Source organism: Mauremys reevesii, linkage group 2 (genome assembly GCF_016161935.1).
Source record: "Mauremys reevesii isolate NIE-2019 linkage group 2, ASM1616193v1, whole genome shotgun sequence".
Classification (NCBI taxonomy): Eukaryota; Metazoa; Chordata; order Testudines; family Geoemydidae; genus Mauremys; species Mauremys reevesii.
In genome coordinates this window covers 51659931-51677797 of record NC_052624.1, presented here as the reverse complement: position 1 = coordinate 51677797, position 17867 = coordinate 51659931, and the positions used below count along the sequence as shown (strand labels likewise).

Here is a 17867-nt window from a genome sequence, read left to right as displayed (position 1 = left end):
TAGAGTTATCTGCTGCATTCTTTTATCAACTTTGAGCTGGTACATTGTTTCCCATTGTGGCAATGTAGTTGTCATATGCTTCATCCTCAAAAGAAGAGTTTCTGATGTAGTATTCTCTCTGATGTAAGACTACAATACCTAGGGTCACAGCTTCTTTAAAAACACTGTATTCATCCTTCTCATTACACTCAAAATATTTGGATCCAAAGGCTGTTATAAAAGGAGTGCACTGTATTTCCCCCCAGTTTGGCAAATTACAATAAAATATTAATCTACATTTCAAGTTACCGTGGACTCTCCTCCTTAAATCAGAGGGTGTTTTGGTCATTTTGAAATAACATAAAACCAGCATGGATGAGGCTGAATGTTGCAGTCATTTGTTCCTAATTTTTTAAAGTGCATTTTAAACACAGAGTTATACATAACTGCTTAAAATGACACTCCCCTAAACTAAGTACTGTAGGAGAAGAGTAAGCATTACTAAATTACGATTTATGCTACTACAATGTATACACTTTTATACTGTGCTGCCTTAATGCGCTGTTATACAAATTACTCAAAAAAACCCTACATTTAAAACATTCAGATTGCAAAGACAAACACTGAAAAAGCTAGGCAATGATAAAATTTAGGTTGTCTGCACATCCTTGTCTGTATGTCTTATGAGACACACTTTAATTACATGATCTCATACTATTTTTTCTACAGGACTACAATAGTCTCATTCAGTGACCAGGATAGATGGTGCTCAGTTAATGATCTACTATTTAATTCTGTTATTTTATTTTTTCCTCATTATTCAATGTGCGTCCCCACACCTTAATTACAACACATTATTGAAATCCAATGTTAAAGACACAATTATTCATCACTATTGGATCTGAGAACTTCACAGATATTAATGTATTTATTTTAAAACACCCTTGTGAGGTGAGAGGATAGTATTAGCCCCATTTTACACAGAGGGAAAGCAGGCACAAAGAGATTAGGATCAGAAGTATCCACTAATTATGGGTGCCCAATTTGAGATGTCTAGAACCTGATTTGTCCAAGTTATTTAGCATTACAGATTGCACAAACAACCTTAATTCTGGCATTTCCTCATTTCTAAGTGCTTGACTTTTCAACCTGAATAATCATAGAAACGTAGGTTTGGGAAAGTCATTTAGTCCAGCACTTTGCAGTGAGGCAGGACGGAGTATACTTAGACATCCCTGATAGATATTTGTCTAATTTGTTCTTAAAAATCTCCAATGACGGTGATTCCACAACATCCCTTGGTAACCCATTCCAGTAATAATTATTAATGATGTTCTTTTAATATAGTTGTTTGTGTGTAATAGCTTTTAAATCAAGCTGAAACTCCCCTCCTGAGAAATCTCATCATGTGGAATGTAGTAACTAATAACAGTCATCATCTACATGGAGCAGCACTAGAGGGGGATAAGATAGACACTTTACCCGTGCGTTTTATAGATATTTGCTAACAGCAGAGGAACGCTGAGACTCGGGAGACCCCTTTTTCTGCTTTCCCTCCGACCTGGCTCCTTATCCCAGTCCCATTCTCCTCAAATAGCCAGTCCCAGTTGCCACTTCTCTGGCTTCTGATTACTGGTACATTCCCAGTCTTCTTGTCCAGCTGGACCCAGCTGCCCCCTTCTGGCTCCTCATCTGATTTGTTTCATTCCCTACTCCCCCAGCCATCAGTCATCCCCATGCCCATGTTCATCATCCACACTGGCTCCCAGACCCAGTCTCTCACTATTAGTTCCTTTTACAATTTCAGAGTCCCACCCACCCACCTATCTCCTTGACCCTATCACTTTATCCAGCCAGTACCAGTTTTCCCCTCACCGCCTGGTTCCTCGTAAGAACTATTTCCCTCCATCCCCCCAACTTCCTTCCCCAAATCCCAATAGTTTTCAGTCCCAATCTCCTTCCCAGACATTTTTAGTCTCACCCTGTGGCTCCCCCCCCCCCCACCAGTTCTCCCACTCCTAGTGTCCTTGCAATGTAAGTCCCATCCTCTAACCCCAGCTCCCAGTCCCAGTTTCCCTCTTCCCTCCATCTCCAAGTCTCCAGTCCCAGTCTTCCTCCCAGTCGCCTTGTTTCAATCTACTCCCCCTACCCACTCTCCCCAAGATCTGGCTCTTGTCTCCTTTGTCTTTAGTTCAGGTGGCTTCCTCGTCCATGCTCCCTGGGCCTAACAGGGGGTGTCACTAAGAGCACAGGAGAGATGGGCTCCCTGCTTTCTAGTTCCAGAGCCTCGACCTGGATCCAGAATGGCCCATATCAGCCAGGAACTGTAATGACAGGAAAAACTGTTCAGCTGTGATGGAATCTTCAGGGAATTTAGCTATGAACATCTAAGAAGTCTCTAAGAACATCTAAGAAGCAGTCGAATAGTGATTTTTCACAGCCTTATTGCTTGTCTAAATTTTGGTGGATTTTCATAGGAACAGCAATAGGCACACACCTGACAAAAGGCCACTCTCTCGCCAAATTTAAAATCCCATCTCCAAAGCACGGGAGCATTAAAGTTTTTCAAAGAAAAGATATCTGTTAAATTAACATAAACAACATCTTTTTCTTTAGCATCATTCTCAGAAAAGGATTACTTATTTGGGGTGAAATTTTCCAAAAACATTCAGCCTGAGGCAAACACCCAAATTTCAGCCCAAATAGTTAAAGGTTGGCAACATTGTAAGCAACTGAAAACAGAGTCTTATAATGGGATGTGTCAGGTAACTTTAATCACAGGCAGTGTTACACACCCCCACTATAAAAAAAAGTATTCCTGTTCATGCATTATGAATTACATTACAGATCTTATTTATGACCATTACTAAGTCAATTTTTCTAATTTATACAAACATACAAATTGTTGATATGAAGTCAGTTTGTTTTCCTCTTGCTAACTTCATTATCTTTCAAATAAAAATAATATACATTTCTTTCTGTGGTGTACTTTACATATTGAAAGTGTTTTAACTGGCACTTGTTTTGATTTTGAATTTTCTATTATGGCTGGAGAGGTTAGCATTTTGGAGGAATTCAAAATAGGTTCATTAACACAGTACACTGACACAAGATCTTAACATACGATGTTCTGCTGGGTAGTACAGTAGTTATTTCATTTTATATGCAAGCAAAAAGTGTTATTGTCCACCAAATTTAACTCTGCATTTTCCATTGTAATTAGGATAAAATTCCATAGGCTAACCAAATATCTAAATCACTAAAAAACAAAACAAAACCCTGTCTTTGGATGAGCAAACTGAAAGTTTGAAATTAAAATTATTTTTAAAACATAACTCATTTACATTTTAGATTTTTAATAAATCTTCATAATGGAAGAAGATCAGACATTCAATTTCTGATATTACAGTGTCCAGTTAATATAGTGAAGCAAGTTACAGCTTAGAGAAATAACCCTGCTCAGTACTGGGACAAAGGCAAAATCCTTCACGATTGCTTTCCAACACAACAGATGAGCACCAAATACCATTTGCTCTGGCTGGTGTGTTATCGATTTGTAGTTCCAAAAAATATTCCATAAGGAATTTGGATGAGAATTCTATGCATATACGTTCACAATTTACACTGAAAAAGTGCAATACAGTAGAAAGATTAAATAAAAATGAACTAAAAAAAGGCTCCAGGCTACTGCGGCTCAACTTACAGCAGTCAGATAATGACCTGTCATGTCCACTCTGCAACTTTTCACAAAATAGATCTTAAACAAGGATGGAAAAGGAACTAGCAATGTCATTTTAACTATCACGATGTATGTGAAAATCTTTTGGTACACTGCTTTTTTGCAAAACTTTAAACTGGGAGGAGGTACTGAAAAATCAGGGTAATGAAATACACATTTTGTAACCCCCACTACCCTGATCTAATTTTTACAAAGATCTTGTACCTTAAAGAACTAGCGTTTAGACCAGTCATATACTATTCTGAAATGCAAAAGTATTTGTTGTTTAAAAGAAGCTTCTAAAAGTCTCTCTCAATACCATTATTCTAAAATATTGGAAATTTTATGATTTAGGGCACTGAGATTTGTCAGTATTGAAAGCACAGACTAATCCTTTTTCCAGGGAGGTAGGTGATGTTATTAAAATGCTAGCTAATAGGTTTATTTCAGCTTTCATGTCAGGTAACAAAAACAACGTTTCTGAGATGAGAAAGCTTGTCAGACCTTAGTGGTGAGCATCACCCATTCCATAAAAGTGACAGGCAGTATTACCGGCAGAGAAAATGTTGCCCTCATGCCCTGCAGCAAAGTCACTGTCTGTCTGTTATCTGACAGACATGGGAATATGTTACATTGGTGGGAAAATAACTGACAAGATTGCTGGAGAGTCTTGTGACATATTACGAGCAAAACAGAAGTAGCTTACAAAGTGCTTGTGATAGAGAGCAACTTAAAGCATATGTTTATTACATCACATTACACCTTTGTATTGCTTCCACCTGCAAACATTCAGTAATATCTCAAAAACTACTTTAATTGTTAGGTCAACATGATTGTCACCATTACCCTATTTCTAAAATTGAACCCCTCTCCCCAAAAAATGGTTACCTACCTTTCATAACTTGCTTTGAGATGTGTTGCTCATGTCCATCCCATTGTAGGTGTGCGCACACCCACGTACGTGGCCATCGGAGACTTTTGCCTTAGCGGTATCCGTAGGGCCGGTTGTAGCGCCCTCTGGAGTGCTACAGTTATGGCACAGTATATCAGGCGCCATCAGCCCTGCACCCTCTCGGCTCCTTCTTGCCGACAACTCTGACAGAGGGGCGGGAAATGGAATGGACACGAGCAACACATCTTGAAGAACAACAGTTACAAAAGGTAGGTAACCGTTTTTTCTTCTTTGAGTGTTTGCTCATGTCCATTCCATTGTAGGTGGGCTCAGAGTTCACAGTCTTGCAGATTGGACTACTGCTCTGCTGAAACCAGCATCAGCTCAACCTTGCTGGGTCAGCACATAGTGCGAAGCAAACGTGTGGACAGATGTGGTCACGGCACGGCAGATTTCCTGGATCAGCACCTGAGCGGCTCACTCGACTAGGGCACAGTCATCACGATTCCTGGCGGGCGCACCTTTGCCAGCTCACAGCAGTAGCCGATGCAGGCAGTCATCCAGGACAAAATTCTCTGGGTACAGACTGGACAACCCTTCATCCGGTCTGCGACAGCAACAAACAGTTGTGTAGACTTACGGAACAGCTTCGTATTCTCTATGTAGAAGGCTGGTGCCTGCCAGACACGCAGAGTATGCAGCCTGCATTCCTCATCTGAAGTATGAGGCCTTGGGCAGAAGACCAGTAGGTATATGTCCTGACCAGTATGGAACTGGAAAACACTGTGGACAGAAAAGCCATGTGCGGATGCAGCTGGACCTTGTCCTTATAGAAGATTGTATAAGGCAGCTCCAACATGAGCACCCTGATCTCAGACACCCTACAGGACAAAGTTATAGCGATCAAAAAGGAGACCTTCCAGGAGAGAAGCAGAAGGGAGCAGGAAGCCAGGGGCTCAAAGTGGGGCCCAATGAGCCTAGACAGCACAAGATTCAGGTCCCAAGGAGGGACCTGGTCCTGGATATGCTGGTAAAGGCGCTCCAGACCTTTCAGGAACTGCGCTGTCATGGGATGGGCAAAGACCGACCTGCTGTGAAACGGAGGATGGAAAGCTGAAATGGCTGCCAAGTGCACCGTGACGGAGGACAGCGACAGGCTCTGGAGCTTAATGTGCAGCAAATAGTCCGGAATGCCATACTGGGGCTATGAAGATGACTGTTACTCTGCCTTGCTTCATCTTGAGCAGGATTCTGTGAATTAACGTCACTGGCGGGAAGGCGTACATCAGCGCTCCTGACCACGGAATCAGGAAGGCACCCGACAGGGAGCCCTTGTCCCTGCCCAGCACTGAACAGAACACGTTGCACTTCCTGTTCTGTCTGGATGCAAACAGGTCCATGGTGGGAGATCCCCACCTGTGGAAAACTAGGCTGACAACCTCTGGATGGAGCAACCATTCGTGGCAAGACGAGATGGTTCTGCTGAGTCGATCCGTGAGGACATTCTTGGCTCCAGGCAGGTGAGCAGCAACCAAATGAATGGCATGCCGCACACAAAAGTCCCAGAGGCTGAGCGCTTCCTGACAGAGGGCTGAAGACCTGATGCTGCCATGCCTGTTGATGTAGTACATTGTGGCAGTACTGTCCATCAGGACCTGCACCACTTTGCCTGCCAGCTGGGGCAAGAAAGCCTGGCACACCAGGCGAACCGCCCTGAACTCCCTGACATTGATATGAAAAGCTAGGTTGTGTTGCAGCCAACGGCCCTGGGTGTTGAGGTCACCCAGATGGGCCTCCCAACCCAGATCTGACACGTCCGAGATCAAGGTGAGCGAGGGCGATGGGGTTGCGAAGGGAACTCCCTGCAGCACTGACTTGGCATCCCTCCACCAGCCCAGAGAGGAGAGGATGTGGCTCGGCACTGTGAGCACTTGATCCAGAGAGTGCCTGCTTGGAACATAGACCGAGGACAGCCACGTTTGCGGGGGCCTTAGATGAAGCCGGGCGTGACTTACCACACAGGTGCACGTGGCCATATGGCTCATCAGACACAGGCACATTTAGGCTCTTTATGTGGCCAAACAAGTCTGACACAGCTTGAAAGCATGCTTCTGGTAGTAAGGCCCTGGCCTGCATGGAGTTGAGAACCGCTCTGATGAACTCTATGCCTTGAATGGGTGTTAACGTGGATTTTTCTGTGTTTATTAGAAGACCCTGATTGCTACAGGTGGAGTGCACCAGATCAAGGCTGCTCTGGACCTGCTCCGGAGACCTGTCCTTGATGAGCTGATCATTTAGACAGGGGGAAATTTGGACCCCTTGATGCCTCAAGTAAGCCGCCACCAGCGCCATGCATTTCGTGAACACCCTGGGGACTGAGGACAGGCCGAAGGGTAGCACTGTAAACTGGAAGTGGTGCCCCACCACTATGAAAGGCAGGAAACATCTGTGTCCTAGGAATATGGAGACATGAATGTAAGCATCCTTCAAGTTGAGAGTGGTGTACCATTCCCTCAGATCCAGGGAAGGGATGATGGAGGCCAGAGATACCATTCGGAACTTCAACTTCATGAGCAACTTGTTGAGGCCCTGCAGGTTCAGAATGGGTCTGAGTCCCACTTCTGCCTTCAGGAAGTAGTGGGAGTAGAATCCTCTTCCTTGCATATCCTGAGGAACCTCCTCCATGGTCCCCAGGTGTAGGAGGTTCTTGAACTCCTGAATGAGGAGTTGCTCATGAGAAGTGTCCCTGAAGAGGGACAGGGAAGTGTGGGGGCAGGAAGGAGGGGTGGACAAAAACTGAAGGGTGTAGCCCCGAGCCACTATATCCGAGACCCAACAGTCCACCATAACCACAACCAGGCCGAGCAGTAGTGGAAAAGGCAGTTGAGGAAAGAGCACAAAGGATCCGGACAGTTGGCTGGTGCATCGCTCCCAAGCACACCCTCAAAATGAGTGCTTCTGCCCCACCGGTGCTTAGAATCATAGAATCTCAGGGTTGGAAGGGACCTCAGGAGGTCATCTAGTCCAACCCCCTGTTCAAAGCAGGACCAAACCCAACTAAATCATCCCAGCCAGGGCTTTGTCAAGCCTGACTTTAAAAACCTCTAAGGAAGATTCCACCACCTCCCTAGGTAACCCATTCCAGTTCTTCACCACCCTACTAGTGAAAAAGATTTTCCTAATGTCCAACCTAAACCTCCCTCTCTGCAACTTGAGACCATTACTCCTTGTTCTGTCATCTTCTACCACTGAGAACAGTCTAGATCCATCCTCTTTGGAACCCCCTTTCAGGTAGTTGAAAGCAGCTATCAAATTCCCCCTCATTCTTCTCTTCTGCAGGCGAAACAATCTCAGTTCCCTCTGCCTCTCCTCATAAGTCATGTGCTCCAGCTCCCTAATCATTTTTGTTGCCCTCTGCTGGACTCTCTCCAATTTATCCACATCCTTCTTGTAGTGTGGGGCCCAAAACGGGACACAGTACTCCAAATGAGGCCTCACCAGTGCTGAATAGAGGGGAATGATCACATCCCTCGATCTGCTGGAAATGCCCCTACTTATACAACCCAAAATGCCATTAGCCTTCTTGGCAACAAGGGCACACTGTTGACTCATATTCAGCTTTTTGTCCACCGTAACCCCTAGGTCCTTTTCTGCAGAACTGCTGCCCAGCCATTCGGTCCCTAGTCTGTAGCAGTGCATGGGATTCTTCCGTCCTAAGTGCAGGACTCTGCACTTGTCCTTGTTGAACCTCATCATATTTCTTTTGGCCCAATCCTCTAATTTGTCTAGGTCCCTCTGTATCCTAGCCCTACCCTCCAGCGTATCAACCACTCCTCCCAGTTTAGTGTCATCTGCAAACTTGCTAAGGGTGCAGTCCACACCATCCTCCAGATCGTTAACGAAGATATTGAACAAAACCGGCCCCAGCACCGACCCTTGGGGCACTCCACTTGATACTGGCTGCCAACTAGACATGGAACCATTGATCACTACCCATTGAGCCCGACCATCTAGCCAGTTTTCTATCCACCTTACCGTCCATTCATCCAGCCCAGATTTCTTTAACTTGCTGGCAAGAATACTGTGGGAGACTGTATCAAAAGCTTTGCTAAAGTCCAGAAATAGCACATCCACTGCTTTCCCCTCATCCACAGAGCCGGTTATCTCATCATAGAGGGCAATTAGGTTAGTCAGGCATGACTTGTCCTTGGTGAATCCATGCTGACTGTTCCTGATCACTTTCCCCTCCTTTAAGTGGTTCAGAATTGATTCCTTGAGGACCTGTTCCATGATTTTTCCAGGGACTGAGGTGAGACTGACTGGCCTGTAGTTCCCTGGATCTTCTTTCTTCCCTTTTTTAAAGACGGGCACTACATTAGCTTTTTTCCAGTCATCTGGGACCTCCCCCGATTGCCATGATTTTTCAAAGATAATGGCCAATGGCTCTGCAATCTCATCGGCCAACTCCTTTAGCACCCTCGGATGCAGTGCATCCGGCCCCATGGACTTGTGCTCATCCAGCTTTTCTAAATAGTCCCGAACTACTTCTTTCTCCACAGAGAGCTGGTCACCTCCTCCCCATACTGTGCTGCAGAGTGCAGCTGTCTGGGAGCTGACCTTGTCTATGAAGACAGAGGCAAAAAAAGCATTGAGTACACTAGCTTTCTCCACATCCTCTGTCACTAGGTTCCCTCCCTCATTCAGCAAGGGGCCCACGCTTTCCTTGACTTTCTTCTTGTTGCTAACATACCTGAAAAAACCCTTCTTGTTACTCCTAACATCTCCGGCTAGCTGCAACTCCAAGTGTGATTTGGCCTTCCTAATTTCACTCCTGCATGCCTGAGCAATACTTTTATACTCCTCCCTGGTTATTTGTCCAATCTTCCACTTCTTGTAAGCTGTTTTTGTGTGTTTAAGACGAGCAAGGATTTCACTGTTAAGCCAAGCTGGTCGCCTGCCATATTTACTTTTCTTCCTACACATCGGGATGGTTTGTTCCTGCAACCTCAATAAGGATTCTTTAAAATACAGCCAGCTTTCCTCGACTCCTTTCCCCGTCATGTTATTCTCCCAGGGGACCTTGCCCATCAGTTCCCTGAGGGAGTTGAAGTCTGCTTTTCTGAAGTCCAGGGTCTCTGTACTACTGCTCTCCTTTCTTCCTTATGTCAGGATCCTGAACTCAACCATCTCATGGTCACTGCCTCCCAGGTTCCCATCCACTATTGCTTCCTCTACTATTTCTTCCCAGTTTGTGAGCAGCAGGTCAAGAAGAGCTTTTCCCCTAGTTGGTTCCTCCAGCACTTGCACCAGGAAATTGTCCCCTACACTTTCCAGAAACTTCCTGGATTGTCTGTGCACTGCTGTATTGCTCTCCCAGCAGATATTGGGGTGATTAAAGTCACCCATGAGAACCAGGGCCTGTGATCTAGCAACTTCTGTTAGTTGCTGGAAGAAAGCCTCGTCCACCTCATCCCCCTGGTCTGGTGGTCTGTAGCAGACTCCCACCACGACATTACCCTTGTTGTTCATACTTCTAAATTTAATCCAGAAACTCTCAGGTTTTTCTGCAGTTTCATACTGGAGCTCTGAGCAGTCATACTGCTCTCTTACATACAACGCAACTCCCCCACCTTTTCTGCCCTACCTATCCTTCCTGAACAGTTTATATCCATCCATGACAGTACTCCAATCATGTGAGTTATCCCACCAAGTCTCTGTTATTCCAATTACATCATAATTCCTTGACTGTGCCAGGACTTCTAGTTCTCCCTGCTTGTTCCCCAGGCTTCTTGCATTTGTGTATAGGCATGTAAGATAACTCCCTGATCGTCCTGCTGTCCCAGTATGGGGCAGGAGCCCTCCCCTCTTGCACTCACCTACTTGTGCTTTCTCCCGATATCCCACTTCCCCACTTACCTCGGGGCTTTGGTCTCCTTCCCCCGGTGAACCTAGTTTAAAGCCCTCCTCACTAGGTTAGCCAGCCTGCTTGCAAAGATGCTCTTCCCTCTCTTCGTGAGGTGGAGCCCGTCTCTGCCTAGCAATCCTTCTTCTTGGAAGACCATCCCATGGTCAAAGAATCCAAACCCTTCTCTCCGACACCATCTGCGTAGCCATTCGTTGATTTCCACGATTCGACGGTCTCTACCCTGGCTTTTTCCTGCCACAGGGAGGATAGACGAGAACACCACTTGCGCCTCAAACTCCTTTATCCTTCTTCCCAGAGCCACGTAGTCTGCAGTGATACGCTCAAGGTCATTCTTGGCAGTATCATTGGTGCCCACGTGGAGAAGCAGGAGCAGGAGATTGAGCCTTAGCCGGGCAGGCTGTGCAGGAGATTGAGATGATGAAGGGCGGCAGCAGTTAAACCTGGTATTCCTTTTTCTCGCAGGCCCGTGTCGAGGCTGCCATGGTCTGGGTGGCGGAGGAGGCCGGAACGGCTGCCTGGATGTCTGAGGAGTGTGTATCCCCAAGGAGCAAAGGGTTGCCTTGTATCCTGCAGGTCATGCAGACGCATATCTGTTTGGTTGGAAAATAGGCCAGTGCCATCAAACGGGAGGTCCTGGATACAGGCCTGCATCTCCTGGGATAGGCCGGCGGTCTGGAGCCAGGAACTGCACCGCATGACCACCACTGAGACGACTACTCGGGCAGCTGAATCAGCTGTGTCCCAAGCCATCTAGAGAGAGCACAGGGCAGCTGCGGTCCTCTCTTCCACCAGGGTTGCGAACTCCTGGGCCACCCCCTGGGACATGGAATCCTTGAACCTGAGGAGAGAGTCCCACAAGTTAAAATTGTAGCGGGCCAAACAAATCCAGTCTCTTAGCCTCTTTATTTTTAGGGATGGAGCTGGTGGGCCCCTGCTTGTCCCTTTCGTTGGCCACTGACGCAACCAACGATCCCGGTGGCAGATGAGTGTACAAGTACCCAAACCCTTTTGTGGGAATGGAGTACTTCTTTTCCACCCTTTTAGAGGTGGGATGGAGGACAGGGTTTGCCAGATGATTTTGGCAATGTTCAGGACCCTCTCATATACTGGCAGCACGACCTGGGCTGGGGCAGACGTGGAGAGCACATTAAATAATGTGTCTGTCTGTTCCTCCATCTCCTCCGCCTTGAGGCCCAAGTTGGATGCCACCCTGTGGAGCAGTGCCTGATGCTCGCTGAAATTGTCCGGTGGGCTAGCTCTAGAAGGCCCTGCCACCGCCTTATCTGGGGAAAAGGAGGAGGATTGGATGACCGGGGAAGGTCTAGCAGTGTCCTCACCTGTTGGGGAGGGTGGCCTTGGGGTACGTACTGAATCCTCACCCGTGGCAGCCACCAGGACATCCTGCACCAAGCCCAGTGCCGAGGGTACTGGGGGCATTGCCTTCGGACTGACGCGGCAACCGAAACTGGTGGGAGTGGAGCACCAGTATGACCGGAACGCCCCAGGCATTCCAATAAGGCCATTGGGTCAGATACTGGCTCTGCTGCCAGGTTGGCACCGGTGTCACGGACACACCTTCTGGAGCCCAATCATGTTGCCTGGGTGTGGGGCTGAATTGCGCCTCCGAGCCTGAGACGTCATCACCCTCCAGCGACCAGGCTGTGGTGGCTTGAGTCTGATAGTTACCATCGCCACCGGAGACTGGTGACGGGAACAGTCCAACTGGTGCTGGGGGTAAGGGGAGCGCCGCCGCGTCGGGGAGCACCCTTGAGGTCTCGGCAATGGCAACTGGCAGTGAGACAAAGACTGGGGCCGGGGAGATCAATGACACCTGGGCAACAACAGGGTTCGGGAGCACGGTGCCTATGACTCATAGTGGCAAGCTGGAGACCTGAGTCGACGCGGAGACCAAGAATGCGGCAACCTAGGGCTCTGTCTTGGCTATGGAGACCAGAGGCGCTCACCTGTTTTGTGCAAGGCCTTGCCGGCAGGCTTGCCCTCACGGGGAGCCTTAGCTGGTTCCATAGCTGCATGCAGTGCCGGCTGCGGCGGAAGCGCTCTCAGCTCCCCAGGTGCCGAGGCCTTAGAGGGGGTTGACTGCGCCATCGGCCTAGGCCCTTTACCGCTTCCCCAAGTCAGTGGCAGGCCCTTTCGGGGAGAGGAACTCCCCAAGCCTGAGCCCACTAGTGGGCGTAAGGCCCGAGCGGTGTCCTTTGCCCAAAGACCCTTGGTCGGGCTTGGTTGGTGCCACCTTCTTAGTCTTTTTCTTTGGCACTGGCGACAGGGATTGGTGCTGGGAGGACCCCAGTGCCGGAGATGTGCTACACACTGAAGTTGAAGTGCTGGGTGCCGGTTCAGGCCAGGATGGCTCTGAAGCTGGGTGCAGGGCAACCTGCATCAGGAGGGCCTCGAGATGGTGTCCCGCAGATGAAAGTTCTAGCAGATGCAACAGTGCTCCTTTATATGCGTTTCCCCAGGGCACTGTAGACAACTCTTGTGAGGATCACTAACAAGCATAGGCCTGTTATAGGAAGAGCAGGGCTTGAAACCCGGAGACCCACTGGGACACTATGTAACTAACACTTAACAGGTACTTAAGAACTAACAAACAACAATTAAACTATTTACAGGTAAAGCACAAGGCTAAGCTAGATGAGAAACCGCTAATCACTTGCGAAGCAAGGGACAGATGTGCTCCCGCTGACCACCACGGGTGGTAAGAAGGAACTGAGAGGGCGGAGGGCCGGTGGCACCTGATATACCGCACTATGAGCGCAGCACTCCAGAGGGTGCCAAAGCCAGCCCTCCAGGTACCGCTAAGGCAAAAGTCTCTGATGGCCACGCACGTGAGATTGCACACACCTACAATGGAATCGACATGAGCAAGCACTCAAAGAAGAACTATAATTATAAAGGTAGATAATGTAATCACCTTTTATTAGGACAATAAAATCATTATACAAAACCTTGTGTATTATAACTTCACTTTTTATTGAATCAATAAGTACCACATAATCTATTTATCCAATTTTTTTCTAGGGCCAATACACTTAAACACTCGCTGTCTACGAAAAGTTAAAATGTATTTATCTGCATTAACATTCATACTATAGTGATTATTTAAATTGGATTTAAACAGATGAATGGCAAAGGGAATACATTAAATTTCCTTTATTACTTTATAAAGTCTGATTTCTCCACTGAAGGGAAGGAGACTGCATTATTGTCTTCTTGGCAAATGCTGAAACATGCAATCCTATTTCACTGCTGTAATCCTTACAGGAAACTTTGTTGTGACATACCAAAAATTGGATTTAGTGGTTGAGTGAGAGATTGAAAGTGCTTGTGGCTAAAGTCTGCTATTCATCCATAGGTCAGACAGAGTGCAGCAAACAATGCCAGATTCCTTACACTGTTCCTGCCTAATGGACTTATATTCAGCCCTAAAGGACCACCTCTTTATTGCGGGAGAAAAAGCTCTAGAATTCATAAGTATTTATTGGCTGTTGAAATATATGCAGGGTATTATGTGTAAATTATATACAATAAAACAAGACAACAGATTGAAATTGGAAAAGAAAGAAAACATTAAGCCTTTTAAAATTATTTTCATATAAAGGAAGGACTGTATGAAAAGTTTAATTCAGCTAACATGATCTTGTTAGACACAATGTAGCATAATAGATTACAGAAAAATATGGTATGCTAAAAATAAAGACATCTCTTAATATGGACAGCAACATAGCTTTTTTTCAATAGTTTCTTTAAACTGCTTTGCAAGAAAAAATTATTTGTTAAGTAACTAAACAAAGCCACAAGGAGTCCCCATAAGACAACTTTCTCAGTACCTATCATATTTATCATTTTCTCATTCAAATATAATTAAAATTGGCTATGTTTAAAATAGTGCAATAAATCAGACTTAATTGTTAAATATTAATTTTAAGAATGGGTTTTTATAAATTAAAAATGAAAATCAGTCTCAGTGATAAACATCTTGCTTGGTATATTTTAAAATGTGAAGTCATCCTTAACATAAGTACAGTAAATATCGGTGGTCATGGTAGCTTGTAAATTCAATTTTATTTTTTTAAAACATTTCATCTTACATCAAAATATCTAAAAATTAACACACTTTACAGAAAATTAAATAATGTTGAATTAATTTTCATGGTAAATTATTCAGCAAGCATAGCATTTTATCTGTGTAGTTTGGCCAGCTAGGCCAAATACACCTTTGGAGTTTCAAAAAGTGCCCTTTTGAAAAAACACTGAAAAAATAGCAGGAAGAACATTTTAACTAATGTTATAAAGAAACCCTTTTGGTTTAAGAGGTGACAGGAATTCAATATCAATTATAATTCACTCCAGTAGTGACCATTGTATTTAAGTGGTATTCAAGAAAGACTGCTTGATGTCCAAACTATAGTTGACAGCTAATTTCCAATGTCCATCTTTGTATCTTCCTGAGGAAGAATGATTTGATTAACTCCCAGCAAAGCAGAGTATTTTATTTTTCCAATTGTAAAAGGACACCAGAAACTTGAAAATCCTATTTCTGCCTGAAAAATTTTATATCTACTTTAAAAACAAAAAGGAGCCTGGTGGCATTTTAAAGACTAACAGATTTATTTGGGCATAAGATTTTGAGGGTAAAAAACCCACTTCATCTGAAGAAGAGGGTTTTTTTTACCCATGAAAGCTTATGCCCAAATAAATCTTAGTCTTTAAGATGCCACCGGACTCCTCGTTGTTTTTGTGGATACAGACGAACACAGCTACTCCTCTGATACTTGGTACCATATCTACTTTAGTTATAAATAACTGTACACCTAGGAAAGATTATTAGGAGCTAAAGAAGTTAGTAGAAAAAAGATCCTCTATTTTTTCTTTTTGTTAACTTTGAGTGTTTGATAGCATTTTCTTTATAGTCCATTTCCCTATGTAATCAGTTATTCAGTCACTTTATCTCTTCCCGAAAATACCCTAATAAGCAACAACAGGTAGCAGAAAAGCTTATGAAATTTAACTGATTTTTTAAAAAGCTCTTATTTTAATGATGCCCTATCAGAAAATTGATATTTTTTAAATTAGTCACTTTACAAAAAATCAAGATGACGACAGTGTCTCTTTAAAGCATCCACAGGGTTTTGGCAACCATGCCAACACTAAAGAAACTAGTGTTCAGGAAAATGTTAATAGACTAAACCAAACCCAACCAAAAAATCCTATGTTGGTTAGCATTAATATAACAATGTTTTAGAAGTGAGAATTTTAAGTTCAAACAAATTTAGAATGTTATACCTTACAAATATCCTTCATGCTAACGTAATAATGTCCCTCACAATTGATTTACATTGGAAAAAACAAAAATAAAAAATGTAGACTTTCAAATCTTTCATAAATACATTTTAAATGAATTTACTATTAACCATGCCTTCACAGATTAAGGTTTACATTATTAAAATATCTGACTGCTTATAATGGGGCAAAGAATGATATGGTATTTTAACTTAATACTTTGGGCTTATATATTTGGGGGTCACCACCATAATATAAGAAGAAAATATTTAAGAGGAATAATAAACTCCCCTTTATGAGCCAATGAACACAATTTCCATTTTGCATTTTTCTCTCCTTCAGTTAAAGCCAAGATGAAATCCTTGCAGTGTAACCTTTAACTGTGTATAATTAAATGTCTGTTTCCCAATGCAGATCTATGCAAAGTGTTCAAACACAAACTCAAGATGAGAAACTATGCAATGATTTGCTTAAAAAGGCTATGCAAAACCAGAACTCCTCCCCTGAGTTTTCACAGAATGAATTAACTTACTTTAGAGGAAGTAGAATCACACTCTTGACAAATCCATCCATAGCCTGTCTGTTTTGGAGATTTTTTCAAAGGAGGTTCCAGACAACCAAAATGGTAGCAGAGCCTGCATTCATCACACCTGCAGGAGAAACAGGTATATTGTGTTTCTTCATAAATTAAATCAAGCCACTCTATAAGCACTTTGGGGTAGTTCACCCCATGGAAAACTTACCCCCAAATCTCTGAATCATTAGTTGGATTAAAACAGACATTTTCAGGAAGGGTGATTTACATGTACACTCACACATTTCAAGTATGTTTCTATTTAATTTGGAATATTCTCATGCAGAAATGCAGCAGGCAGCTATGTATTTTCTGTATATTTACAATTTGCAGAATTTAGCACACTTTCCAGCTAACAGAACTTTTTGCATTATGGATCTTCCATAATGTCTCCCAACATATTTAGTAATTCAAACATGTTTACAAGTGCATGCATGATTTTTTAAATAGTGACTTTGTAACCAATAAATACAATCTGCACAAAATATTCAATAATGTGAGATTCTTTTAGTATGAATTTGAAAAGGTCATTCAGTTAAAACATTTTGCTGTCATCTTTAATTTATAACTGACAAAAAGTGTACCCTGTACACACAATAATTCTAAGTTTATCAACAAGCTTTTTTATAATGTTTTGTGCCAGGTACACCCCACAGACAACAGTCTGAAACATCTAACATAACTATTCTTTTTTCAGACATTCTTAGTCTTACTGCCACTGAAGAAGCATTTCCTATACTGCAGTGCTTAATGAAGGGAGTCTTACATCAGACAGTACAACAATATGCTCAAAAAGAAAAAAGAATTTAACAGCAAATAATGGAGATTCATACATCTTATTGAAGTGGTTGTCTTCATCACTTTTTTGCATACACCCTATGATCTTTTGTTCAAAAGGGAAAGCTTTTTGAAAACTAATTTTGTCAGATTATTTTTATTTATTCCATTTAAATAATGTTTGAATTAAAGCCTCATAAGCCAGGAAATCCACAGATAAGAAGCCAGCAAAGCAAATTTAAGAAACCCCCAAACTGCAGCAAGGTGAAGATGCAGAATTATTTTTTTAAAACATAAAAGGCACAGTACACATAGCACATAACAAAAAGAGGATTAAACAAAAGGAATGCACTAAAATATTTGAAAGGAAAACTTCATATAAAAATATAACCAGTTTGGGATAGTATTTGGTTAACCTAAACAAGTATTTTTCTAGCATTACTGCAGAGGGTGCACATTCTGGAATTGTCTCCTTTTTTATGTAGTCATATAGAGCATGATCACTGGTACAGGTGAAATCTCTGTTCCTCCAAGATCCTTTATTAGTAATGCCTTTTTAAGTATTGCCTACTTCCATATGGACACTCGGCACTAACGAGAGTTTTGCCTGCTTAAGGAATGCAAGACTGGGCCCAAAAGATATTTTTACATTGGCATACATCATAATGAAAACTGTACCCTGCATAGCACTTATTATGTT

The 17867-nt window shown here is 43.6% G+C and overlaps 1 protein-coding gene across 6 annotated transcripts in view; it reads right to left on the bottom strand.

Annotated features, from left to right (window-relative positions):
* Nucleotides 1–17867, bottom strand: part of PHF14 (PHD finger protein 14) — a 288520-nt gene that overhangs the window by 80498 nt on the left and 190155 nt on the right. For 3 of the 6 annotated variants that reach the window (XM_039523434.1, XM_039523432.1, XM_039523433.1), the window contains exon 17: nt 16349–16466. In XM_039523434.1, the coding sequence (XP_039379368.1) occupies nt 16349–16466 (118 nt within the window). Of the gene's footprint in view, nt 1–2237; nt 2304–14700; nt 14982–16348; nt 16467–17867 lie in introns of those variants that run through there. The other 3 variants (XM_039523435.1, XM_039523436.1, XR_005593828.1) reach the window with 3 other exon arrangements.